Genomic DNA, 27807 nt, shown 5'->3' with positions numbered 1-27807 from the left:
TCCCTCTTCAAAGAATCCTCCTGTTTAGGAACAACAGCAGCTTTTCTTCCAAGATGCATACTCTCAATCTCTGGCACCTTCACAAACCTCTTTGGCTCTTCCTGCATTCCCAACTGCCTCAGACGCTTCACCTTCCACTCCTTCTCACGAGCAACTCTGACAGCCTCCTCAAAGCTATCCAGGTTCTTCAGCTCCACCTTCAAATGGAGGGTTGGCTCCAAACCAGCCACAAACCGCTCCCTCTTTATCATCTGTGGGGGTACTTTAGGAATCAGAGCCTCACACCATAGACTCCATAGTCTACCAAACTCTATCAGATACTGATCCACATCCTGACCATCCTTCTGCTGAATGTTACACAACTCCTTCCACACTTCATTCGGACTCTTCACACGGACAAACTATGCCAAAAAGGCAGCTCTGACTACATGGTACTCAGGATCCCGTCGATGAACATTCTAGTGTGTAGTCACAAACATCTGTAGCCATGCTTTTGCATCACCCTACAAGCAATAAGTCAAAATCCGAGAAAGGATCTCCGGGGTTGCCCTGTCTTTCATCAAGGCTGTAAATTCCATCTTCTCCAGAAACCTGACTGCACTCTCCTGTGGCAATCCCCAATACTCCGGAAAATCCTGAGCCATCTTTCCAAATCTTGCTTCACACAAACCCCTGTCTTCTTTCACAAACCAGAGGAAATCTGCTCCTCTGTGGAGGCACCAAAAAGTGATGGCACGGAAGCGGTAAAGCTGTTTACGCCTTTATAGAATGCCACACTTCCACACATGCATGCAAACACACCAGAACACCAGACCAAAGAGCATGAACAAGACTTATATTTCAGAAAGAACCTTCATCTTTACAGAATTGGATATCAAAGATATCCCAGACACCAGCTTCATCAAGCACCCGCTCGCAATCAGCCCTCTCCGGCTCCTAGTCGCTCCAAATCCCTTCGCTCCTTGCTTCTCTGCAGCCGACCTCTTTTCTTCTCTGCACTGCACCTCAGCTGAAGTCCACTCTCTCTTACACCACCAGCACACTGCCAGTCCTCAAGCAAAGACACAGTTACACCTCTAGATCTCCCTCTCTTTCTCTTGTAGTCCCATCCTGTTAACGTCTCTCTGTTTTGCAGACGACCCAACCTCTGTATAGTAGCCCCGCCAGCCCACTGTTCCCTAGCCAAAACTCTCTCTACTGCCAAAGCCACTCCAAGCAACGTCACGCAAAACCAACAAAAACTCCCAATTCTATCTTTCGCATTCTCCCCTTGGCTACCATCGGCCACCAACCTCTCTAGCGGCTCCTTCTTTTGTTCGCTACTAGCCACACACGCCCATCAGCAACAGCCGCATGCTTGTCACCACACTAAGCCCAGATTTTCTGACGTTGACCAGCTTCCTCTCTCAGTCGCCAACAGCCACACCACTATTTTGTGCCAGCTTTCCTTTTGGTTCTCTCCTGCAGCTAGGCCAGAGAGTCCTTCTCCAACCTGCAGACGACTCTCCTCTCTCACACACAGTCAGCGTCCGTCTCCCTTATCATCGGCCGCTATACTCTCCCACGTCCAACGCTGCGCTAACCAGAAACCAAAAAACTGCTCCCATCTCCAGTACCATCCTTCACAAAAGAAAACACCACCTCCCCCAACACAGTACCAGCAGCGGGCCTTCTCACATCCAGCTTCTCCCGCTCTTTGCTACGCACATCCCTCCACTGAGATGGCTACCATCACACGATGCCAGTCCCTCGCCAAGTCGAACAACAGCAGCCACAGCCTTTGGCACCTTCTGCACTACCCTTCTCCTTTCGCTCTATCTTGTAGCTGCGCCAGAGAGCCTTCTCTTTTCTCTGTTTTGCAACTCCGCCAGAGGGTCCTCTCCCTTGCTCACGAAGCAGCCCCTTCACATCACTTGCTGTAGCGCCTTCTTTCCTCTCCTCTGTATCGTCACCTGCGGCTGCTCCAGCCACTACACGACGGCCTGTCCGCTCCAGGGCTCCGCTGCTCTTCACACCGCGGCCAGCACACTTCTCTGCGCGCCTGTGGCTGTAGCTAGCCACACAAAAACACACCCCCTCCTTACTGTCTTCCGCTCCCCGCTTTCAAAAGCAGCTCCTCCATGCAAGGTGTCTTTGCCAGTTTCCAGAAGAACCTCGCTGGCAGCAGCTCAAATCTCCACGCCAACTTTCCAGAAGGCCACATTCATTCTTATTTTATTTTATTTATTTTGAAGAAAAAGGCCACCATGTTATTCCTTTTCACACCAAAGCAAGGCAACCTTGGCCCTTTATCACCTTTTTCTGCCAATGTCCTCCACCAACTTCAATTTCAACCTTGAGTGCCCGTTGTACTTGGGATGCCCACACATTCAAGGCCAAGTAGCTGATACCACCTTCAGCAGACTACGCTCCGGACAAGCTGTGCTTCCAGAATCTCAACATTTTCCTGCAAATACACTTCCATCAAAACCAAAAGCCTGACTGCGGCATCCACGATGCCCACATTGAGTCAATGGGTGCTCCCATGACCCTATCACAACACGAACAGCACTCTTGTACACATGTCCAAGTTGAGTCTGAGGTTCCCAAAAAACTACACACAACGTCACTTTAGAGACACCCCACAGTAACGCGGATAGCGACGTAGAAAGTGTCGCATAAGCGACGTTTTCTTACGTCGCTACCAGCCCAATGTGTTGTGAGTGATTGCTGGCTACTTTAAAATAGATGATGCATGGATTGCCACACTTCTATCATATTACCTTTATTATCAAAGACAACATCTCTGCTTACTCACATCTCATGAGTGATACGGTTATAGCATCTATAACCTTTCTTCTCCAGAGCATAATCAATGACAATGTAGCTCTCTACCTTTGGATCCTACTTTGTTCTTACTTCATCTGGAACATGCACATATGCAATACATCCAAACACTTTCAAGTGAGAAACATGTGCTTTTGTGCCTATAAACCCATGTTCAAGCGTCATACCATGAATAACTGTAGTGGGGGTCCTATTCATAATATAAATAATAGTTACTGCTACTCCTACCCATAAATAATATGGCATATTATTTTGAGACATCAAGGCACATGGTGTCTATTTTTCCTTTATGCAACACTATTTTGTTTTGTGGAGTGTTCCTACACCTGAACTGTGTCTTGATTCCTTGATTTCTTAGAAATCATTAAACTCATTGGAGAAATACCTTAGGGAGTTCACTTAAAAATATGTAAGACTACGTGGGATCATTAGGAGGGTTTTTTATAACCAAGATTTTGAGAAACATTTACATTTATGTACTTAAATAAGGGGGTTTTAAATGAAAAAAATTTGTAAGTTTATTTAAAAAAATGGGTTATTTTATTATCTCAAAATTCACAAAAGGTTATTTTTAAATACCCTTTGAATATATGTTGTATGTAGGTCTTACTGAAAGTACACCCCTGAGATAAATACTCTCCCCCATCATCTGATCTTAGGCATTTGATTTGAATACCTTTTCCTTCTTGACCAAGGCTTCAAATCTTTGAAAGTGAGCAAACACCTCACTTTTCTCCTTCTTGAAATAGACCCACACTTTCCTAGTGTGATCCATCAGTGAATGTAACGTAATACATGCAACCTATATTGTTGCAATCTTGGTTAGTCGCCATGCATCTTAATGTATAGCATCCAATGGCCTTGCACTAACATGCTTTTCATCTAGAAAATCATGTTTGACCTGCTTACGAAGTTGGCATGCTTCACATACTTTATACATATCATCAACCTTAAACTTTGGCAAACCTGCAAGAATATTTTGGGCATGCGTAGACTTTAGGTGCTATATATTCACATGACCAATGTGCTTATGCCATATGTTAATGGCCTTGCACTAATGTGATTATTATGCAAAAAAGCATGTAACAGTTTGACCTACTTACCAAGCTAGCATGCTTCACATACTTTATGCATACCATCAACCTTAAATTTTTTTAAACCTATGACAATAATTGAGTCTGCATAGGCTATATATTGAAATGACTAATGCGCTTGTACCATATGTCAATATTTACAAATGACACCTGTCCCATATGTGCAAACCTAGTTACCTTCACCTCTAGCATGTTCATATCCCAAGTAAACACCCTATCATTTTTGTTATTCTTTGTAACCAAGCGATATTGATTATTAAAGTCTTCCACAAAAAATCCTTGAGGATTAAACCTCACTTGCACAGCTTGCTTAACCATCTGTGCAATGGAAACTATTTGTAATATTTGAAACATGAAGTACATATACTAAGTACTTCATTTTGTCATCCTACATAGACAATGACACTTTATCAACTATATTCTTTGCCAAGACCATTTAAGGTCATGACGGTTTTTACCATATCATCATCATCTATTGGTCAACTAATAGAAGCAAGGGCATCTGCAAGCCCTTTAACCTTCACTAAGTAGTTATTTATACTGAGCTTTCCTTTGGTCACATTATGTAGTTCCTGATTTAGCTACATCTTTTGTGCTTGGGTATTTATGCTCTATATCTTCACCAAGTTGTCCCAAGTCTCCTTAGGTGTATTTGCATCATGTTTATGCATAATCATAGAGTTTATCACACTGGCAAACAAATAACATATCACCTTTTTGGCTCTTTTATGCCATGCTTTATATGCTTGCACACCTACCAAGGGGTGGGATTTTCTTTACCAATATCTGGCTCCTTTTAATTACCTGGATGAACTCCCAATATCCTTTTCCCATAAGAAAATTGGTCATCCTGAACTTCCATGCTCAGAAGTTATTCTTGTCTAACTTCTCACTCATAATCTATGATAGACTATCAGATTTCTTTACTTGCATCAACTTATCAAACAATGCTTACAAAAAACCTCTACAACATTCAATATCAGTATCGTAAACTTGTTATAATGCCACTGTATATGAACCAATCACATAAACATTCATTCACCAACACCTCCAACACTTAGATTCTTTGCATAGATTGTCTTATAAACCAAATTTTTGCTATAACTTTGCTTTGACCAAAAATTGGGCATATATAGTTAAAATCAACACTTTCATAGAGTGCCTATGAAAAACTTATAGAGTTAAAACGGGTCTTGAAATGCAGCCGAATCACGTCGACACTCACAAAATCTTAGTTAATAGCTGAACATAGTATGGACTTCTTTCTTCACCCAAGAGAATACCTCAACCATTAGGGAAAATTTGAACTCTCTGCAAAAATGGGATCATGGTGAAATTTTTACAAATCAACTTAGAAATAAGCGAATTTTAGACATTTAGAATCTACTCTTCGAGACCTTTCTAGTGATATATATCATGATGGGCAATTTTGCATATTTAAGAAGTCACCAAATTTGGTCATGATGTGGCACAATATTTAAAAATTTCCATTATGCTATATATCACTGGAAAGCTCTCAAAGAGTAGATTACAAATGTCCAAACTCCACTCACTTCTTCCAAAACGAGCCATGTCATCACCAAATTTGGAGACTTCTTGAATATGCAAAATTACCCATCATGCTATATATCACTAGAAAGGTCTCAAAGAGGAGATTCCAAATGTCCAAACTCCGCTCACTTCTGAGTTGATTTACCAAAATTTTACCATTATCCCATTTTTGTAGAGAGAGAATATGTAGCAATCCTTAAAGGGTCCATTTTGAGTCTAAATTTTTCCTAATGCTAAGAGAATAACTTCCCTATCTGCCTATAACTCTCACGGCTACCAAATGTGTTACTCTAGAATCAAAGAGGGAAAGAGATGTAAATACCCTTACCCATGCACCACTTCCTTACTTACCTTGTTTTTACCTCTTACTTTCCTCCTTATCTCTCACACAAACCGGAGCTCTGATATACCATAAAGAGAATGCACGGAAGATGGAGAGCTTATAAACAAGCACACATACACAAGAGAGAGTAAGACATAAGAGAGAGATGGATGGTTGAATTTTCTTCTATCTTCTTCTCTTCTCTACAACCATTAACATAAAAAGATAAGAGTACACTATACGGGAAAGTTCTCTCCTACTATAACATACAATGGTCGGTCCATAGTGGGAACCCAGCTATATGAGCTGGCACTATGATTATGCCATACTCTAGTAATCCAAATATGGTTATCACATAGTCCTTCATGCATTGGTGGTATATCAACCATAAGAGAACATATTAGGGAGTCTAGAAAAATCCTAATTCCCATTTTTCAAGATAAAAAAAATGGGAGCACGGTGAATGCTTTTAAGCTTTTGTCAAAACCAACTCATTTGATATATTGTTGAGAGTAGATTCTAAATCCACATTGTCCGACAACTTTGGATTTGGTATGGTAAAGATACACAAAAAAGTATATTGAAAAGAGAATTTTCAAAGTAATGGGAATTTCCCAAACTCCCTAACTAATATGATCTCATAATCTCACCAACCATGCTAGTGGTATAAGTATGGAAGCTATCAGTAAGACATGTTATTTTAATGCTCGTGGCATGAGTTGAGTTTGATATCTTAACATTAGTTACTAAAGCTTCCTTTCAGCTTATGCAAAGAACTCTGGCGCATTGTAGATCATCAAAATGAAATATCCTTCTTGAAAAGTATGGGTAGATGGTTATGAGACAACTTACAGCAGGTCCACCACAAAACATACCACTAGATCATGCACTTGCTTTAGTGTGAAGGCAAAGGAATGCAGATGTGCTATGTGCCATCATCACTAGCATCACTAATTTGATGATAACCATGATTTATCATACTCCCATAGCTTTTGAAGTATGGAAAGTCCTAAAGAACCAATATGATATGAGTAATCAAATAAGGATTAAAAACCTTGAGAACCAGCTTACAGTAGAAAGGCATTCTCATGGAGAAACAGGAGAGCACTTCATAACATGGATAAAGAATTTACAAGATCAAACAAGGATTCAAAACCTTGAGAATTATCTTATAGCAGAAAGGTATTCTGATGTAGAGCAATTCATATCACAAATAAAGAATTTAGAAGATCACATGGCAACAGTGGGGATCACTAAGACCAACAATGAAGAACTAGCATGTAGGTGCATCAGTGTTGCCCCCAAAGTATGACTATTTGGGGTTACCTCATTGAACAACATGTAGATAGGAAACTCGCCTCTTACTTTTGAGAACTTCAGTGTAATACTGGTGGAGGAGGAGATGGTAGTGATGCTCCATTCTCCATAAATGCAAAGAAAAGCAAGGGTAAGAGATCTGATAATGCTAATGCTTCTGAAAAGAAGAAGAAATCTAAGGTAAAGTGTATGTACTACAACAAGCTTGGTCATGTAGACTGAAGAAAGAAGATAGAAGAATAGCACTTTGAAGTCTTGGAGGAAGGAGTCTAGGAATAGTGTTGAAGTGGAGTTTTTGCTATTTGTGGCAATAGAAGAAATTTGTGCGAACATTCTTTAGCATTTGGATGATGGTTCATGGATCATTGACATTGGAGTATCCCAACATATGACTAATCCAAAGGGCTGATCCTCAAGCATGGGGAACCATGCCAAATGCCTAGCCATGGTTTTAGGTTTCTTTTGTTTATAGCAATGGTGATACTAAGAAGTCCGATATCCTTTATATATGCCAAACATTCAGAGGAATCTATTGTTTATTTGCAGCCATAGCTAACCATGACTTGAAGGTTCTCTTTGTTGATAAGGCTAGTGCAGTCAATGTCATTGGGAAAGAAATATAGTGCAACTTGTATGAGCTGTCAACTTTTATAGCCCGATGGCATAAGAGATTGGGGCACTTGAGATTTGTAGTCTTAAAAGATATGCAAAGGTTTGGGATTATGGCAAATCTATGAGAATTTTTAAAGATGTTAGATGTGTGTGAAGCTTGTATGATGGAAAAGCACATTTCCATAAGAAAAGCAAGAGCCTTGCAAAGGCTTCTCTTGAGCTTGTACATGTAGATCTCTGGGCAAAAATGCCAACCACCACTACATTACATAGTTCTTCTTACTTCTTGTGTTGTTACTTGTTAAATCCCTTGGATCTAGTAATGTCTTAGTCGAAGATGGACTTGGTGAGCCTTTGTTTGAATGAGCCTAGCAAAGAATGTAAGTAATTCAATAACTCTATTGCTATAAGTGTGAATGTTTCCAACTTTTTGGATTTGGTGTCTATGTTAATCATTGAAGAGAAGTATTTGGGTGTGAAGACTCTTCCTCCCAAAGTAATAACACTTGAGAAAAGGCCTTATACTTAAATTCAAGGTAGAGGTCACGCGATTGAGGCCAAGGTGGTGGCCGTTTTGGAAATCAAAATTATAGACAACAACAGTCCAATGATTTGCAAGCAGTAGAAACACACATAGGTGGAAGAGGCCAGTGTCAAGGCAGGGGGAGCTAGAGAAGAAGAGGCAATTGGAAAAGATAGCAATCGGGATTAGGTTCAAAGGATTTATTTTACTATGGCAATCAGGCCACTTTGCAACAAAATGTTGCAAGAAGCAGAGTGATAGAAAAAGTGGCAAGTTGCAGCAAAACAATCATGCATCTTTAAGCAACCAAGCTAAAGATAGATGTGAGCTTTTGTTTGTTATGTAGCACATGTTGAATTCAAAATTGCAAATGTATTCATAAATGATGATGATGTATGGTATGTGGATTTGGGAGCCTTTAACCACATGAACTGTCATGGTTGAGTGGTTTAGAGATGTCAAAAATATGGAAAAACCAGGTTATGTAGAGACGGGGGATGACACAGCTCATCCTATTACTCACATTGGGAATGTGTCATAAGCTATGCACGATGGCAAGCTGAGGTACTTGGGTAATGTAGTTCATATTCCTAAAATAACAAAGAATTTAGTTTCTATTAGGTAGATGATTGGGTAGGGTTTGTAGGTATGCTTTAACCTTGAGGGCTTCTATGCTAAGAACTTCAACAACAAATGTCGTTTGGTTACAAAGAAAAAAAGAGTGGGAAGAATGTTCCTGAGGTGAAAGCTACTATGTTTACGGTGCACGTGTTATGGCTGATATAAATATCTGGCACAAATGTATTAGCCATGTTAATGAGCAACGATTGAAGTCTATGTAGAATTCATAAATTCTTATAGGTTTACCAAAGTTTAAGGTGGATGAAATGCATAAAGTATTTGAAGCATGTCAGTTTGGAAAGAAAACAAAGAATGCATTTTCACATGACAGGATTGTAAGTGAGGATTTGATGTGGTGCACTCAGATGTATCGGGGGTGACAAAGATGACATCAATTGGAGGATATCGTTACTATGTATCTTTCATTGATGACCACATAAGGAATGTATGGGTCTATTTCATGAAAGAGAAAAGTGAAGTGTTTACTGACTTTTAGAATTTCAAAATGTTGGCACTGAAAAGCAAACAGGTTTACAGGTTAAGTGTCTAAGGTCAAATGGAGGGGGGAGTACTTCTCGAATGAGTTTAGTGAGTACTTGTGAGAAAGCATGAAAGTTAGAGGCAGCTCACATGAAGGTTTACTACCCATCAAAAGGGTATTACTGAGAGGAAGAATATGCACATTGTAGAGGTTTCTCGTGTACTAAGCTGAGAAGAGTATGCCTCATGATTATTGGGCTGAAGCAGTTGGTGACTACATTTTACATTATGAACATGACCCCCACCAACATGCGTGGTAGTTCATAGTGTGACTCCAGAGGAAGTAGACTAGAAGAAATCCATGTGTCACACTTGAAAGTGTGTGGATGCATTGCATATGTACACATTGTTGATGAGCTATGTAGTAAATTGGATCCAAGGATTGAAAAATATGTGTTCATTGATTACTCCCTAATTGAGAAAAAAGGGTACAGATGTTATAACTCTCTCACACATGAAATAAGGGTGAGAAGGGATGGTGTCTTTCATGAGATGAGAAGTTGGTATGTTGGTGTTATTATATGACTCAATTTTGGGACTGATACATAGGAGGTAGGTGGTTGCACAAAATACAGGCCAGGAGTCACAGTCATAGTCATAGTCATCGAGTGGATTGAGAGAGTCCTCTAGTAGTGGGTCTATTGATAGACCATGGAGAGGCAAGCTATGTTAGAAAATCATTCCTCTAGGTTCAACAAGTGCATCACATAAAGTTAACAAGAAGGTAAGTCTCTTGGTATGTGTGACATTTTAGAAGGGCATTTAGAGAGCCTAGTGGCTCAGAGCAAAGCCTTGGTAAGGAGTTTGGGATTCCAACTATCAAGACACTCAGTGTAAGGAAGGATAAGGCATCCACAAGGACACCAAGGACATATCTAGGACCATGTAGGTCGCGTAGGGTTAACAACCCTGTTCAGTGTGATTAATGTATGATGGTTTTGTAACTCACTATTATGCATACATGGAAAAGGTTGTGTGTAGGAGGTTAATAAACCCACATTTTTTGAGGATGCTATTGGGTATGTACATTGGGAGAAATCCATAGACAAAGAAATGGCTACACGGGATGTAAATAAGACATGGGAATTGGGGCCTTTTCTTGAGGGTAAAAAGACTATTGGATGTAAGTGGGTCTACAAAGTGAAGCATAACTCAGATGGGACATTAGCAGGTGTAAGGAGAGATGGGTTTGCCAAATGTTATGCTCAGACCTACAACATTGATTGTGAGGAGACATTCAGCCCCGTTACGTGAGACCTGTTATTGCAGTGGTTACGTCAAAAGGTTGGTTTCTTCTTCCGATGATGACACATATTTCGGTGCAAGTCTATTGCCAAACTCATGACATGGCATGCACACAATCATTCCACTCATGGCATGATGAGGGTCCTTGTAGATTCAATAGCATGGCAACACATAGAAGAGGAGTGGTCGAAATTCAAGGAGGACGAGTCATGTCACTTACAACTTAGATTGGGTATGGATGGATTCAATCAAGTTGATTTCAAATCATCATGGACCACATGGCCTGTGGTAGTAGTGAACTACAATTTCCCTCCTTGGAAGTCAATAAAGAAGGGTCATGTGATGCTAGCTCTTCTTGTACTTGACAAGCACAAGGTCAAGAATATGGATGTGTACCTTGAACCTTTGATTGAGGATCTTGAGACACTATGGCATGGCATCCAAGTGCATGATGTGTCCCGACTGCTTACACAACATAGCACGGAGGTGAAGGCAATTCTAATGTGGATAATGCATGACTTTTCGAGATATGGAGAGTGCTCTGGTATGTTCTCTATTCTCAATCACATTCCTATGATTTGAACTATCAAATATGAGTTGGATCTAAATATAATTTATTTGTGCATTGTGCATAATTAGTACTCACATCTGGTCACAATGCTTGTCTGATTTGTGGACCGTCGCTTGTTACATCATGGCCTATGCATCTCAAGAAGATTGTGTATGAAAACCATCACTGATTGTTTTCCGTTTGATCATAAGAATTTTGTTCCATTTACGAAGGGAGTCCCCCCACATCTTCTAAGAGTAGGAGACTGGTAAGTATTGTGGAGAGGATCATCCCCCCCATACACCACCGTCAGGAATGACAAGGTACTCAATCTTCTTTCTCTCCCATATTGGACTAAGGTAAGAATCAATCATCGTCTAGATCTGATGCACATCAAAGGTAATCAATCTTCTTTCTCTCCCATATTGGAGAAAGATAAGAATAAAGCATCGCCTAGATCCGACGCACATCACAAAAAATATAGCATCAAATATTTGGGACCACATAATTGGCAAGTGAGATTCTTTAGTGGTTCGGGAGGACTTGAGATTGATTAAATGCCTCTCCATCACTTGGCTAATTATTCAAGAGAATGGGAAGGTAATTTTACCTAAAGCCCCTTGGATCTTGACAAAGAATGAGGAGAAGAGAGTGAAGGATCAAATTTTCTCCTTTTGTACCCCTACGGGTGTCAAGCGTTCTTTGAAGGGGATATTCTCAAAAACAAAGAAGAAAGGAGAAACTCAATTATATGGTCTAAAAACACATGATTGGCACAAGATGTTTCAAGTATGTTCAAGTTACTTATATAAGCTTCATGATGGTCTTTTATTATATACATGCAATGTTTTGTGTTACATATTTTATTCTTCCTATATGTATTAGCGAGTGTGGGATAAAAAATACATGAGGCCATCTACAAAATGGGGGTGGTGGTGAGGTATGAAAAACGAAAATCCTAACGTGGTTTTATTTTATTTTTGTGCTAGTTTGTAAGACATGCCATGCTAATTAAATGGCCTCAACTCCATCTTGGGTACATAAGTTCCAAGGAGATCCATCCATCCAATATTTTGATGCAACCCAAGTAATGGCAAGCACTGCAGGTAGTGTGCATGATAGAGGAAAATTTTCCAAGAACTATCCTCACTAGGTAATTACAACTTGTGGTACACTTGATGGATAACATGTTGGTGTACGGTGTTATGCAAGCTTGGTGGGTGTTCTTCCTTGAGCGTTTCATGAAGACCTTAAAGGATTTTGTTAGGCAAAGAGATAGGCCAGAAGGAAGCATGGTAGAGGGTTAGTTAGTGCAAGAAGCATGTGTCTATATTTTAGGGTATCTTTCTCAAGTGGATCCCACAATGCCACGATTGTGGAGTAATGAGGAAGATGAGCACACGTACCACAAGGCAAAGGAAGAGCAATGAGAATGGACACATCAATGTTGAAGAAGGTGAATACATTTTGTATTCTCAATAGTGAAGTTATGAAGAGATGGGTGGCAAGGTATGAATAGGTGAGGAGAAATTGTTATGAGGAGAGAAGAGCATTTAGGATGCATTCGAGAGGCTTTCCATTTCCTCTGAAGCTTACATCACCTCCAAAAAATTGTACTATTGAAATGGAAAAGGTTGAAGAACATGGTGAGATGGTGACAGAAGAAGAGTGGGAGTAAGCAAGAGGATGCGAGCCTCATGAAAGTGTGTCTCTACTTTCTCTTTTTTTTATTTGAAACTAGAATCTCATAATATGGTTATTCAATATCATAAATATATTTCATTTGGTGTTGGTGGTAGTATAATGTTTACAATGCCATGTGGTCCGAAGGAAGGCATTTCCATAGTCAATGTATAGATACAAAGAGAAATACCTAAGATTGTGGGATTATGGCAAAATTTGAGCAAGAAAGTAGAGAAATTCTTGATTATTATGGTATGATTCAAAACGTCCAAAAGGTCAATGTATAGATACAAAGAGAAATACCCAAGATTGTGGGGTTATGGCAAAATTTGAGCAAGAAAGTGGAGCAATCCTTGAATATTATGGCATGATTCAAAACATCCAAAAGGTTAGATTCAAGACATTCTAAATTTTTATACTGGATGTGAAGTGGTTTAAGGATATGTGTGGAGATGCTCAAGAAATCGTGAAAAAGCATCCAAGTGGATTTATGGTGATCGATTCCACAAAATTTTGGCAAACAGAGAGGGACACATTTGTGCTACCTCACCATTTAAAATGACAAGAAATGGTGGTATGTCATATAAGTTGCTCCTCATTCAAATAGTATTTTCCAATATAGGGATGTTGAAGAGCTCATGGACGAAGTGGCAGTTGAAAATGAACATGCGGAGGGTCAAGTACAAGATGAAGAATGCAAGATACCACCAACTAATCAAGATGAAGGTGTCCCTTTCCAAGATAATTAGAAAGGAATTGAATTCGAGCATAATGCTAATGATGATGATGTTGAGTCCATTGCTAGTGGATAGATCTTTTTGTTGATCTTGCAATGGGACACATGGATCTTAAGATAGACCAATTATAGCATCTATGGATTTGATGGAAGATGTGACAGATGTTGGGCCAACCTCACCCTATTTTAGTAATCAATTTCTCAATTTACCAGTCTTGATTTGGTCCATATTTTATTGTATTGCAATACATTTGGTACTTCTTCTTTTGTGATATTGGGATATTTTGACCTCTCGAGAATGCTCTCTAGAATGTTTGGAATTTTTTAATAGTACAACCATGCCTATAGCTGTGTATTAGTCACGCATGACTATACCCATGTGCATAGCCATGTATTGAAATTATGTACACCTTGCACACTTGCCCTGGGTCGCCTCTCTCTATTCTCTCCTCTTCACGCGGCTATGCATCCCATCTCTTGTAGTGCTAGCTTCAGTTAATGATGCTTCTATTTTTGGTCAAGAACAACATTTGTTTATGAGACTATGTGGGGCATGTTCTCTCGCCAATATATTAAAAACTATTTTCACGTATTACGATATGTGTAGATAAATTTTGTAATTAGATACATCATAGATACTTGATATTTAACAAATTAAAATACATAACACTATGAATGTTAAATATTAAATAAAGCTATAAAGTATTCTTTTTTTTTTGCAAAGTATAATACTTTTATTAGTTTTGTGTGTGTGTGTGTGTGTGTGTGTGTGTGTGTGTGTGTGCGTGCATTCATGATGCGTGAATGCTCATGCATATATGTGTGCATATGCTTGAGATAGTTCGCATGTACTTGCATGCATTTGCATGAAATAATCACTTACATACATGCATCCTGTTACTATGTGTAGGTTTTGTGCATGTGCATATACATGGATTCTTTCATAGGAGAGGAGAGGCAATCAATATAGTTATGTAATATCATCTAAGTGCACAAAGGTTGTTGCAAGATCAGGGTGTCTAGTTTTGTCTAGTTTATGCTAGACTGGGACAATGGTTGGAGAGCAAATTTAGGGGGCCAAGGTACTTCAAATGAGATCAAGAAACCAATAGAAAATACACATACACTCAAATTAACCCAATATAACTTAAACTTATATAAATTAGCCTAATTAATTAAAATTAATAAAAAAATATAATGAAATGATATTTCCATACTTAGCGTGATCTTTTTTTTTTCCCATAGATGCACCATTACAAGTACACTACTCTCTATAGATTTTTGATGATTTACATCAAAAATGTAATTTTAATAATTAGATTATTAATATTTGCAGGCCTTCTTATAGCCTGGAAGAAGAATTTTGGAAAAGAGATCATTAAAAATCCAAACATTGGATTTGCAATTTTGACTAACCACCACATTCTATTAATGTCGCACTATCTACCACTCTTTTGATCTACAAGATTGAGCATTTAAAGTGGTAGTTATTATGGGTACAAAAAGTGGCATATATTATAACTCTTTAAAGACCTTGAAATATTTAAAGAAAATAGACAAATAGCTTAAAATTTTCTCAAAAAATCAAGTTAAGCTCTATATTATGTGAAGATCTAAGGTCCAAAGTGGGAATCTCATATGAGCTTATATGTAAAAGATATTAGCATTTTATGGAATCAGTCCAAATTTGGGACAGGCTATATACATTGACTCTGTACCTAAGGAAATGAGGACTTTCGTATATCCAATGTTTAATCAGATTATGCAATTATATTCCCAACTTTACATCTGATGTTCCAACAATAGAACTTGAAAGGAAATTCCTTCGTTAGAGCTAGGAGAGATTAGCCAATAAAGGTAAACAAATGCGTGTTTTTTTTACTGTTGGGTGCCTGAGTGGACAAAACTGGGTACCCTGATCTTGCAACCACCCACAAGAGATAGGTTTTGTGTTTACTCTTCACATTTAGAGAGGTTGTAACTCATGATATGAGTGCTAAATGGTTACTTTAAAAGTTTAAATATGTGTAAGTGATATATTTTTAAAATATACCCACTTTTTATCACCCTTTCGATGTATATGATACGGGGATTTTCTTAGAAGTTAAGATTCTTGCATGCATAGGTTATTTTTTAGCTTATGAATTTGATAATTTACCATGTGTGTACACACATTGATATGTCAATTTGGCTAATGAATCGTTATAGAGCTCGTTGTTGTTATTATGTTTTAGCATGAATGCTCCAAGCTACTTGCATATTTATGTGAAAGCATACTAGTGTTAAAATTAATCCAAGTTTAAAGCAGCTCTCATTTTTTCCATAGTTTCTTGAATAGCTCTTAGCACACATTACAACTCTTTAGAGCACGACCCCTACTTTAGTTTAAGGATTTAATTTATTACATCAATAGTACGTGATAAAGTATTTTTAACATTGACCACATAAGTTTTTAATGGAAAAGTTCTTAATTATAGGTGTTCATTCTTAGGAGCTATCAAAATTATTTATACTCTAAGGCCTTTTCTTTGGTATGACCGAATAAAAGTTCTAATCTCTTGTTGATTTTCGTCACACTTTAATATTTTATAATTGTTTACCTCAAGGGTGTGAAGCTTAAAAAGATTGATTAACTTTCAATTTATTGGTTTGAACTAGATGTATTTTCTTCAAGTTTTTGTTTTGTCATAAAGTTTAGTTGTCTCATGTACTAGCATATCTAGGACATTGTGAATCTAGAATATTCCTTATAAAAAAGGTTTAGTCAAAGTCATCAAGTCCTTCTCAAATAAAAATTTAATGGGCATGATAATTGTGCAAGTTGCCTAGGAGGATAGGGTAGCCACTTACATGTCACAATTCTAATGACGTGGATATTAGTGGAAAGCCACGACATGGAGGGGAGTTGGTAGAAGACCTTCTCAATGGGCACATGCATTTTGGGGGGGGGGGGGGGTCTATAATGAAGGTGGCACATATATTGAGGAAGCAATAGTGGGGGTATTATTGAGTGCTAAGATGTAAAGTGGAAAGAAGGAGGGGAGGATTTGTAGGTGTGGGGAATAATAAAGGTGGCACGAGAATTGAGGTTTTGTCGAGTGTTTGAATGTAAATTGGATGGAAGAGAGAGAGAGAGAGAGAGAGAGAGAGAGAGAGAGGGGGGGGGGGGATAAGGGCAGCCGTTCATGGATGGAATCAACACTTGAGAGAAGAACTAGTGGTTTGGATGGAGAGGTGGTTGCCTAGTAGAAACAAAAGCCAAGGGGAACTAGTGGTTTGGATGGAGAGGTGGCTTGCCTAGTGGAAACAAAAGCCAAGGGCCATAGAGATGGAGGAAGGTGGGAAGGATTGACACACTTGTACAGCTTGCTCAATTTTCTTTGCTTGAAGGAGACATTACTTCGATCCTTGCGTAAAGTGCCATGTTTTTCAGGCACAAAGGAGTGGACATATTCGAGGGCAGTGAGCAGTCGTTTACTTCAAGGCTAGAAGCTGGAAGGAAATTGGCACCCACGGAAATGAGATACACAGGGCTCGTTTCGAAAGTTCTTTTTAATTCATTAATTTGGAAACGAAGGTGGTCGGCGGGCGCATAGAGCCCTGGCCACCCACGTGGCGGCTTGTCAAGCTACCTTCCTCCTCGCCAATCATATTTTGCCACGAATACCGTTATGCCCATGTGCCACGAGAGTGACTTATGGCCCCGGATCATGACAATCATCGCTGCCTGCTTTGCCTAATTAAAATGGGATATATCACCTCGGGCAGCCTTCACTTTTGAATTTTGTGTCACGTGAAGTGGTCCCCAAGCACATCGCCCATTGCATGTCTCTCATGTTCTATCCTACAATGTGACAAGAGTATGTGAGCCTCACCCTTGCTTCATCCCTCCAAGAGCATCTAAGAGCATACGCTAAGCCATCGTCCTCATAAAATAAACAACTGAGATCATGTGACACTATCCATCTTTCTATCCATTGACACAAAGATACGTAAATCCTTCATCTCAAGCCCCTTCACATAGAAATATGTGTCCTCTCTGTTTTCTCACTTCCACTTTAAGTGTTGTCTCCCCAATACAGAGTGTGCTAGTGGTGTGCACATGCTTCAATTATATGCCTAGAGATTTGTTTATCCCTCTAAGCTTTGATCTCATTATCTTTTATGTAGTGGCCCACTCCCCTGTATCGTGTCTCTCACCCACCATTGTTATCTTTATACACTTTCATGTATTTTAATCATCTGTATCTGTCATGACCCCCTTTACTTTAACTTGTCGAGCTAAGCTTTCCAACTCCATGAATGAGTGCATCATCTCCCTCTGGTCTCTTACTCACTCCTTTCCGTACCGGCCACAACAACTGCTAAGCCTTCTCTTTCTGGCGTACACCGCTTTCACATGGCCTCCAAGATTCCACTCCAATCAAAGTGCCTTTTGATCTTCACGCCAAGCCCGAGCCATTGTGGTTGTCCCCATCAAAATAGTGGGCATTTATCTTTTTTTAACCTCACAAATGAACCCAATTGTTGCTTAATCATTACTCAACATCTCATAAGTTGTAATGACGTACACCTCTTTATTTTATCACATTAAATACAATAAATCTTGAGGGACAAAATGCATTCTACTTGGAGTTGTAGTCTTACTAGTCATGCAATTCAAATATGTTACTTAGCATATTGCATATATCAAAAGAGGGCAATGTTTTTTGCTCACTAAATGGATCAATTTGTAAGTAGTAGTGACATACGACTCTATATTTTACCACATTCAAAAATCTTGAGGGACAAAATGTACTCTTCTTAGAGTTATAGTCTTACTAACCATGCAATTAAAATGTGTTACTTAGCATTTTGCATATATCAAAAGAGAGCAATGGGTTCTTCCCTAAATGGGTCTATTTTTTTAAAAGATTTGTGTTTAAAATTACTTGAAAATGATTCAAGGGAGGAAACTTGTCCTTGGACGTAATACAACCCACAACATCTCTTTGAAAGCGGGAGGATTATGCCTTAAGGCTTCAATGTGGCTTGTAGTCTACATTATAGATTTCTCTTGAAGAATTTGATTTTTCTAGCTAAGTCTTTGTAAATATATATAAGAAAAAAGAAGATACATGTTGAAAATTTCATGAAGCTGAGAAATTTGAGATTGTGTTCAAACATTTGATATTTTCTAGCTAAGTCTTTGTAAACATGTATAAGAAAAAAGAAGGTAAATGTTGAAAATTTCATGAAGTTGAGCAATTTGAGATTGTGTTCAAACATTTGATATTTTCTATGAACACATTTTTTAGTGAGCACTTCAAGCCAGACGAAAGTGCGTCTATGTAATTTTTATTATCATTTTGTGTCAAGATCATTTATGTAGTCATTGAAGAAGCATTAAAAACAACCAAATAAATGTATGCATGTAAGGACATTCCTTCTACAATGTTATAGAGATGAAAGTTCTTATCACAATAATTTAGAGAAACATCACATTTGTTTTAAATAGTGAACAAGTCCAAATTTTTATGACACTTTAGTTTAAATTACTAGAGGAAGGTTAATGTCAAAATAGGTTAGAAAGATGCAACATACTTGTCTTTAAGAAAATGTTTGGTGTTGAGTAGGTGTTGAGAAATACTTCACTACACGGCATCACGTAATGATAAAGTTCAGTATCAAGCAAGGTGTAAACATGTAGGTGCATGGACATCACACAATACACCCATACATACATGGACATGAAAACACGCCCTTTTTTCATTGTAGACACTTGCACAAATTATAGATGATCACTTGTGAGGTTTATGAGAAGGTTTATAACATTTGAGTTTTGATCTCCAATTTGGCCTCTAGTCATGTGAAAATAAATATCATGGCACATTTGATACTATACCTCGTAGCATGTCAGAAGGTTGCTTCCCTAAGGTCAACACAAGGGGAAGAGATCATAGTCAATGTCAATGTAAAAGAATGTCTAGATCTAGCCTACAACTTAATAAAATTATAAGATTCCTAAATTATTATGTAAGAGGGTGTGACGAGTCTATTAGCAATGAGTTAAATAAATAAGGTTTTATAAAATGAAAATGTATGATTGGGGGCTCTTGATTTTCACCTCCTTTAGTTTTGAAAGTCATCAAAGATATGTTGGGAACTGAGTTATAAGCACCAATGATATGCATACTTGGTTTTGCCTTGGTGATGTAAAAGAAAAGAGGCATTATGAGACTTGACAAAGAGTGTGGAGATGGCTTGTTGGGAGGAAAACATTGATATAAGGGCAAAGCTATGCAACCAAAGCAAATTGAGAGCATTTTTAAAGCTTCAAATACTATATCTTTAAGAGGCCTTTGCTTTCCCATGATTAAGCTTCAATCTTTAATCTTTGTTTTAATGGGTTGACCATCAACTACATGTCATTTCGTCCGAGGTAGATATGGAGGTCAATAACGGGCGTGAACTAAGAGATTCTCCACATCGCAAAAAAGTAGAGCTTTCCGCGATATTGCTTCGTTGGGGTTGAGGGATTGAAATCCGAAAGTTGAATGACAAACTACGAGATACATTATTATGGAAACACAATGAAGAACGCACAAACATTGACGTCCTAAAATTGAGTAAAACATCAAAACCTTTCTAGACTGCAAATAGGCAACAAGAACAACTTCATGGCACATGCAATACAAAAGTAAATGCATGCCATGTACGGGATGGTCCTTCACTACGCTAGCACTATATATGTATATATTACACACACACATATATATATATATATATGTGTATATATACATCCATATCTATCTCTCTCTCTCTCTCTCCCTCCCTCTATATATATATATATATATATATATATATATATATATATATATATAGAACAATGCAATCTTCTGGTCCTTTAGTTTGAATGGGTCTTTCACCTTCTATATATGATCAAGACTAAGAAGAGCCCATGAATGAGACAATCAGGCTAGTCATTAAAAAAATAAGTAAATACTAAACATTACTTGATGCTCGATAAGTTAGTACAAAATTGTGTGTGTGTGTGTCTTTCTCTCTCTCTCTCTCTGAGAGAGAGAGAGAGAGAGAGAGAGAGAGAGAGAGAGAGATATGAACTCATAGGCTCTTTAGAGGGCCATTTGCATTAACTAGTAATGAAATGGTTGGCGAGTATGAAGCTCCCATTCCTAACGCTGGTAGTTGAAATGAATATGTTGATGTGTTTCTCGAGGTGTATTGGAAACCCTATCTGTCAATCTGATTATCTTCCCATATTCTTGTTTTGATTGATTTATCTTGCATCTGGTTTTTCTGGCTGCTGTTTGGTTCGTACGACATGCTGCCAATACAGCTTTTTCTCTTCTGCTCAACTCATTTTAATAATGATTCGGCAAGGTAAACTTAGGGTAATTCATTTTAATTTATGTTCTTGGCAGCATCCTCATAAGCAAGTGCTTTAATTGACAATAATTTAAACAGCACAGTTACAATGCTTAATTGACAATAATTAAATAGCACATTTACAATGCTTTGAGTACAGGCATACCAGCTTCGATGATGACAAGATTTGGCACCCACAAGGAGAAGCCAGAAAGAAAGGGGTACCTTTTTTATCATCTGATGAAAGTTGTTGACAAAAGAAAGCCTACTTCGCCGCTGGAGCAACCGGTTGACTGTTTGATTTCCCCAAGCTCCACCACTCGAATCACTATTCATTGATATCACCCTTGGAGTTATTATAATCCGAAACATTAGCATATATAATAATTAACTATGCTTGCCAGCTTGGTCCCGAGGTCTCGATTGTAGCAAACAGCTATGGCCTTGTAAAACGGATCTCTGCAAGGATTGGATTTGAATCTATAAGAGAAAGCTCGTAAATACACTACAGTCTACAGCTATAGATTTGTAGCGGAGGAGTACAATATACGTTATAAACGCCAACGGCCTATTTAGATACAGTAATTATATACATAGTAGCGGGTGTAATCCTACTGATTATATATAAGATAATCCGGGCTTGTTTATACGAGGCTTTCCTAAGGTAATTAGGGTTCGATTATGAGCCATACCGTTGATTTCTCGCTTTTGCATGGCCGACAAAATCTAACGGAGACGTGATTCCAGGAGTTGGCGCAACGAGGGCCGTCCGATCTAGCCAGTACGTTGAACCACCTAGGGGTCCATTATTGTTGTTTCGCCCGTGCACTTGTAATATCTTCTCATAGATAATCATCCTTGTCTCCTTAAAAATTCGTCTATTCCCTACGATTCCTTGTTTAACTTTAGTAAAACTTTCTAAATTAACTTATCCATAACTCAAACATAAGTTTCATGCGTAATAATATAATTGGCCTTCCAATAGGGGCTTACAATGAGTGAAAAAACAAATTCATTTACTAGGTGATGGCTTTTTAAAAAACCTTTGGTATTAAGGTTTATATTAACCTTAATCAACAAAAATTTAATTCTCTTTTGAAACATCACAACTTTGGTAGATTTTTTATATAAAAAAAGACGACTCTTTCTCTCTCATCCATACACCAACGTGCTTCTCTCCCTCTCTATCTCTCTCGCTCTCGCCCTTCATGGAGGGTTCATAGGCACCCCTCTCTTTGAGTCACGGGTCATGGATGATGGAGACGGATGCTGAGAGAGGACAGAGGGTAATGGGACTGGCGGTTGGCGGAGCAAGGCTGGGGTAAGGCAGTGACTAGCGAGAAAATAGAGGTATGTTGGTATTAAATGCTGTAGATAAACCAACATCAACAACATCGCATCATCCATGAAGAGGCAAAAAAAGAGAACCCAAGTCGTGGAAAGCCGAAAATGTATAACATAATTGAAATCGACTCCTAAATAGAGAGAGAACAGAAGACGAAAAGATCACACAAAAGCAAGCCTTGAGTACATTAATGCTTTGTCGCATGGACTAGTGATTTAAGATTGGCATTAGCATTCCTCACCACCTTGGATAAGAGATTTAAGAGAGTAATCCAATGCTAAAAAAAGGTTTTTTAAAACCCTTAAAGTTAAAGGTAATACTTAGGTTTAACCGAGATCTAGAGTTGAAAATCACAATACAAATTTCATTTCTTAAAATTAAAGGCAACGTTGAATTCCAATGGGAATTTTTAAATTTTAGCTGAGAAAATTATACTACAAACTGGGTTATGTGAGCACAAGAGTAATCTATTTTGTTTGCATTTAAGAAGGTACTAAGGCATACATTAATGTGGTCACATTTATGTTTGATTGATTTTTCCCCTTCACAAACACAAATGTGAACACACTTTTATGTATCAAACAAGTAAATAAGCCATCTGACCATGTCCGAGTGAGCCACTCGACATGTTAGGGCGAACTATGTGAATAATTTATAGAAGAACCACGTGCCAGAGTAGAGTGGATATATATCTATGGCATCCAATGTCCCTTCTTTAGCATGCTGATGGAGCTTTCAGGAATTGGGGTGCATGCTTTTATCATCGCATCATCGTCATAGATGAAGTTGGAGAGTAATAAATTGCCAATGACATCTAATGTGCAGGATATGACAACATTACTGCCCATCTTAATGCTCTACAAACCCGGTTGGTAGCTATACAACATTCTCAGCTAGAATTTTAAAAAGCCAATTGAAATTTTAGATTGTCTTTATTTTCAAGAGACAATTTATACATTTTCGTTACAATCTTGACATTTCTTTGATTTTTAGAGCTAAAACCCAATTACATTAGAGCGTAACTGTTATTATCATTGGTTCAAAAAAAACTTTTTTTTTTTGGAGCACTGCCCATCTGATACACCTAGTCAGCATCGGGTGGTAGCTCAATTGGAAAAAGGTGTTGGCTAGTAACTCGAGGCAATGGGTTTGAACACCCACTGGATATGCCGGTCGGTGCCCCTTGCCTAGGGTCTGTGTGTAAATTACCTAGTCCATGCCCATCTCCATAAGACACACCTAGTCTAGGTGAACACCATTTATTAAGGGGGTGTCCTCCAAGAAAGAATCGTGAGCTCTTACAATCATGGAGCAATCTCATGTACTATAGCTGTGGTGAAAATATAATACTTAGAATTAATTGAAAGTGGGTGGAAGTTACGTATATGTTTAAACAATCCCATGTTTTTTATGGCTTTGTTTAGTGGTAGGAATATACTATTTAAACCTAATCTAATGAGCAAAAAAAATAGAGTTCTTTAAACAAGTGGTGATGTAGATATTCATAGGCTAGCAGCCCATCTATCGCGAATCCGTATTCATGGGGTTTCATGATCATGCGGTGATGATGATGGTATGATGTTGTTCTTCTTCTGGTCATCTTTTACTTCGTCCTCTCATTGCCGTCCTCTGCTCAACTCAAAACCCTTTTCTATTATTTTCCCAAACTGCACCAGCTTGCTTCTCCTTTATGTGATGCCACCTTGTTGCTACCTTGCTTCCTCTCCCCCTCCCGCCCCCCCCTCCTTATTAATTTCGTATCCTACTACTCTTTGTTTTCTTCTTTTTTATATTAACTCCTCTCTCTTTCTCTTTTTCTTCCTTTCTTTCTCCCCACCAGATGAAAGATTGTTTCCATTAGCTGATCCTCAACCTACAGGTTACCTTGGTAGTTAGAAAGCGTGTAGGTAGCCTAGCTATCTTAAATATAAGAGAGAGAGAGAGAGGGAGAGAGAGGGGGAGATCACAGTTTCCATTTTCTCAGTACACTTTCCTCTAACATGAATATGATGCACTATCTTACATTTCTGATAATTTGATTGAAGTCTGATGAGCTAACTATAGGAGTTTTTCTTCTCCCGTTGATGATCAGGTTTATAACCTGTATTGTTTTTCGATCTCATAGAATTGATCCCTCTTCTTTATCCAATCAAACCTTTCTCTTCTTAACCATTTGTTATATAAGTTGAAAAATCTTCAACCCTTCTTCATTTTCAAGCCATATCACTTCGTCAGATAGCCCCCTCTTCCTCCTTGTTCTTCAATATAACCTGATAATGATCCGATTAGGTCAAAGCCAACTCTTGCTCCTCCTCCTTGTTTTTGACTGCCTGATAATAGTGCTTATTATATAACAATTAGGGTGAAGCCTCCTTTATCTCCTTCTGTTTCCTTGTGCTTGAGTTTTTGATGTGATATAAGCTACTGGTGCTAGATAATAGTGATTAATTAGGAGGATTAAAGCCTCCGAATTAAGGGAATGTTGCTATGGCAGGTCATGTGGAGCAAGGGTCAATTGCACTAGCTGCACACTTAGCGCAGGCGTCTGGAATGCTGAGGGATCTGCACATGAGAGCAAACAACAGCAACAATTCAGACGAAGAGGGGACAAGCGGCAACACCAACATCAACCACAAAAACAACAACAATAACAGCAAGGCCTTGCAGGTGATACCAACGGGAGAGGCAGGGGAGGAGGGGCCAAGGAGGCCTAGGGGGAGGCCTCCGGGGTCCAAAAACAAGCCAAAGCCGCCCATTATAATAACCAGGGACAGTGCCAACGCGCTGCGCGCACACGTGCTGGAGGTAGCGAGCGGGTGCGATGTGGGCGAGAGCGTGGCCACCTTTGCACGCCGCAGACAGAGGGGCGTGTGCGTCCTGAGCGGCAGCGGAACCGTCACTAACGTAACCCTAAGGCAGCCGGCGGCGCCCGGGGCCACAGTAACTTTGCATGGGCGGTTTGAAATTCTCTCTTTGTCCGGCTCCTTTCTGCCTCCTCCCGCCCCGCCCGGCGCCACGGGGCTTACTATCTATCTCGCGGGCGGCCAAGGTCAGGTGGTGGGCGGCAGTGTCGTAGGCGCCTTGATGGCGTCCGGCCCCGTTGTCGTCATGGCCGCGTCTTTTCTCAATGCCTCCTACGACCGCCTCCCTCTCGACGACGACGACTGCAGCTTGCCAAACATAGGCGCGCCTGGGACCGCGGGTGTTGGAGGTATTGGTGGTGGCCTTAGCGCTGTGTCACATGCAACTCAGCTTCTCACCCCTCAAGAGGCCGCCATTGCCAACAACAGCAGTACCAGCATGGCCCTCTTCAACGTGCCCCCTAATCTTCTGTCCAATTGCCAACTCCCCCCTGATGTCTACGCCTGGGCTGCCCCCGGTGGCAGACCCCCTTATTGATCATCATTATCCCACAAAAAAAATGATAATAGCCCAATCAAATCCAACATGAGGTGCGTATTTCTCCATTATGGTACACAACCTTTGTTAAGCAAGCTCCCATTGGCCAGGCTTTTGAAGACTGCACACATATATATATATATATATACATATACATAAGCACCCACGACCAAGCTAAAGCCAAGGTAAACCATTTCACCTCACAATGTCTCAATACATGCCAATGCCGGATCTCATGCTGCTAGAATACCCCATGTTTTGATTGTGTGAGGGGATCCTATCTTATTTAATTGCCAACGATCCCACTACTTGTGTTTCTTTCTTTGTTTTTCCCTTCCACTTTCAAAATATTGGGGTTTGTTTCTCAATTTGTAATTTCTTTTCTAATATAGTATATGGTTTAGATACATGAAGGGTAGAACTAGTATAATCGAGTAGTCTGTTACCATAACCTTTCAATTTGAGGTTATTGTATTGAAAAAATTGTATGATATCATTGTATTGTAGAGAAGATTACTTTTTAATTACAGCTAGCTATGGAGTTGTTCATGCCAGGGGGGCTAGTGGGAGGCAGGAGTGCAGTTGGCTGCCCTCCATGCAGTTCACACCATAAGGATAGAAAACTCTAGCTGCTCTTCAATGGCATATGTAACCACCAGCAGAAAGGACTGCTTAGATCTACCACCTCCCTAGTGTTTAGTTTTTTACTTCAAATCTTCTAATGTTACAGGATTTTGATAGCTTTTCTAGGTTGCAACCAATGGTTGCTTGTTAATTTCAACATAAGATTTTCTTTTTTTAATCTTAAACGAATCTTACCACTCACTAGCACTCAATCTAGTGGGAACTAAATCCCCTCTGGTGGCAGTGTTCGCAGGGCCATTGGTGGGGCTCCTGGTGGCATGAATAGGCCATATCATCTTTACATGTGGAGGAGGTGCATCATTTATGACTAGCTATCAATACGAGTGACTCTCACAAAGCCGGTATTGAATATTTGTCTCAAAAGTCGGTATATATATGGAAAGTGGAATATATAATATTTACAAAAGCCATATTGTTTACATACCCAATTACTATCCTCTACAAAAACAACTATCTATATTCAAAAATGTTCAAAAATATGTGTTATATAGCATTGTCGATTGTTATATCATTGCATTGTGACGTTGCTATAAAGCACTATGATTGCTATAAAACAGTGTCAACTGCTATATCATAGCATTGTGACACTGCTATATATAAAGATATCCTTTGTTTCACTGAATAAATTTATGGAAGCGATCTAGTTGAATCGACACAACAAATGACCATTTGCACACATCACAATCACAACTTGATTGCTTAGAAGGAAGACTCAACCATGGCTATATTACTATAGGAATAGATGTAGTATAAGAGTTTGAACTCTTTGGGAGAGGCTTCCCAACCTTAATAATTTCAAAACAATCCTAATATAACACCGCTAATTTCCATTCAAATCATCTTTGCCTCATTGGAGTTATATAGATTTCTATATTACAAGTAAATGGAGTAGATTTTACCTAAAATTTTGGCATGATTGTGACTAATTGAAGGTTAATATCTCACTCTTCATGATGCTAGGTGACAATGAGATTTTATAGGTAGAATATTGAGCTATACCTTTAAAGAAGAAGGTATTCCAAATGTCTTCATCGTTTGGCTTCATCATTGGGCCGTTAATGAGGAGATATTTAGGCACCATTTCTATAGTTAAGAGCTCCTAAAATTGCCCACAATTCTAGATCCATGTGGAATCAATCCACAAAACTTTATGTGAGTGTAAGGAGTGTATTTAAACCTTTTTCACCAACCAACATGCTCGTCCTAATGACCACCGCACTAGTTTGACCAACCGTCTAGCTGATCCTCATGACCAATGTGCTGTTGTCGGCTACCTTGCTTGTTTGTCTTTGACCACTGTGCTTGTTTCAACAAGCTAGCCAGTCTAAACTCTATTCAAATCACTTTGGCACCCCCTCTCAAGTATAACAGAAATATATTGCTCAATCAAAGCTTCTTCCTAAGCATGATAAGGCTATCGTGGCTGCTCA

The 27807-nt window shown here is 39.1% G+C and overlaps 1 protein-coding gene across 3 annotated transcripts; it reads left to right on the top strand.

Annotated features, from left to right (window-relative positions):
• The first annotated feature begins 23961 nt into the window (after positions 1-23961).
• LOC147635014 (AT-hook motif nuclear-localized protein 22-like) lies at positions 23962-26794 on the top strand. 3 transcript variants are annotated; one of them, XR_015266825.1, is made up of 3 exons: positions 23962-24622; positions 24828-25785; positions 26601-26794. XR_015266825.1 is itself a non-coding variant. In XM_086804264.1 (2 exons), the coding sequence occupies exons 1-2, from the start codon at positions 24610-24612 to the stop codon at positions 25730-25732; spliced, it is 918 nt and encodes a 305-aa protein (XP_086660390.1). In that variant the 5' UTR covers positions 23962-24609; the 3' UTR covers positions 25733-26580. The 3 variants fall into 3 exon arrangements, 2 of the variants coding, with proteins under 2 accessions (XP_086660390.1, XP_086660391.1); XM_086804264.1 differs by lacking the exon at positions 26601-26794 and having other exon boundaries at positions 24828-26580; XM_086804265.1 differs by lacking the exon at positions 26601-26794 and having other exon boundaries at positions 23966-24236; positions 24828-26579.
• Positions 26795-27807: the final 1013 nt, after the last annotated feature.

The sequence above is a fragment of the Cibotium barometz genome, chromosome 10, assembly GCF_041138505.1.
Source record: "Cibotium barometz isolate CiBa-2024 chromosome 10, ASM4113850v1, whole genome shotgun sequence".
Classification (NCBI taxonomy): domain Eukaryota; kingdom Viridiplantae; phylum Streptophyta; class Polypodiopsida; order Cyatheales; family Cibotiaceae; genus Cibotium; species Cibotium barometz.
The sequence above is the reverse complement of the archived record's forward strand: the minus strand, read 5'-3'. Positions and strand labels throughout refer to the sequence as shown.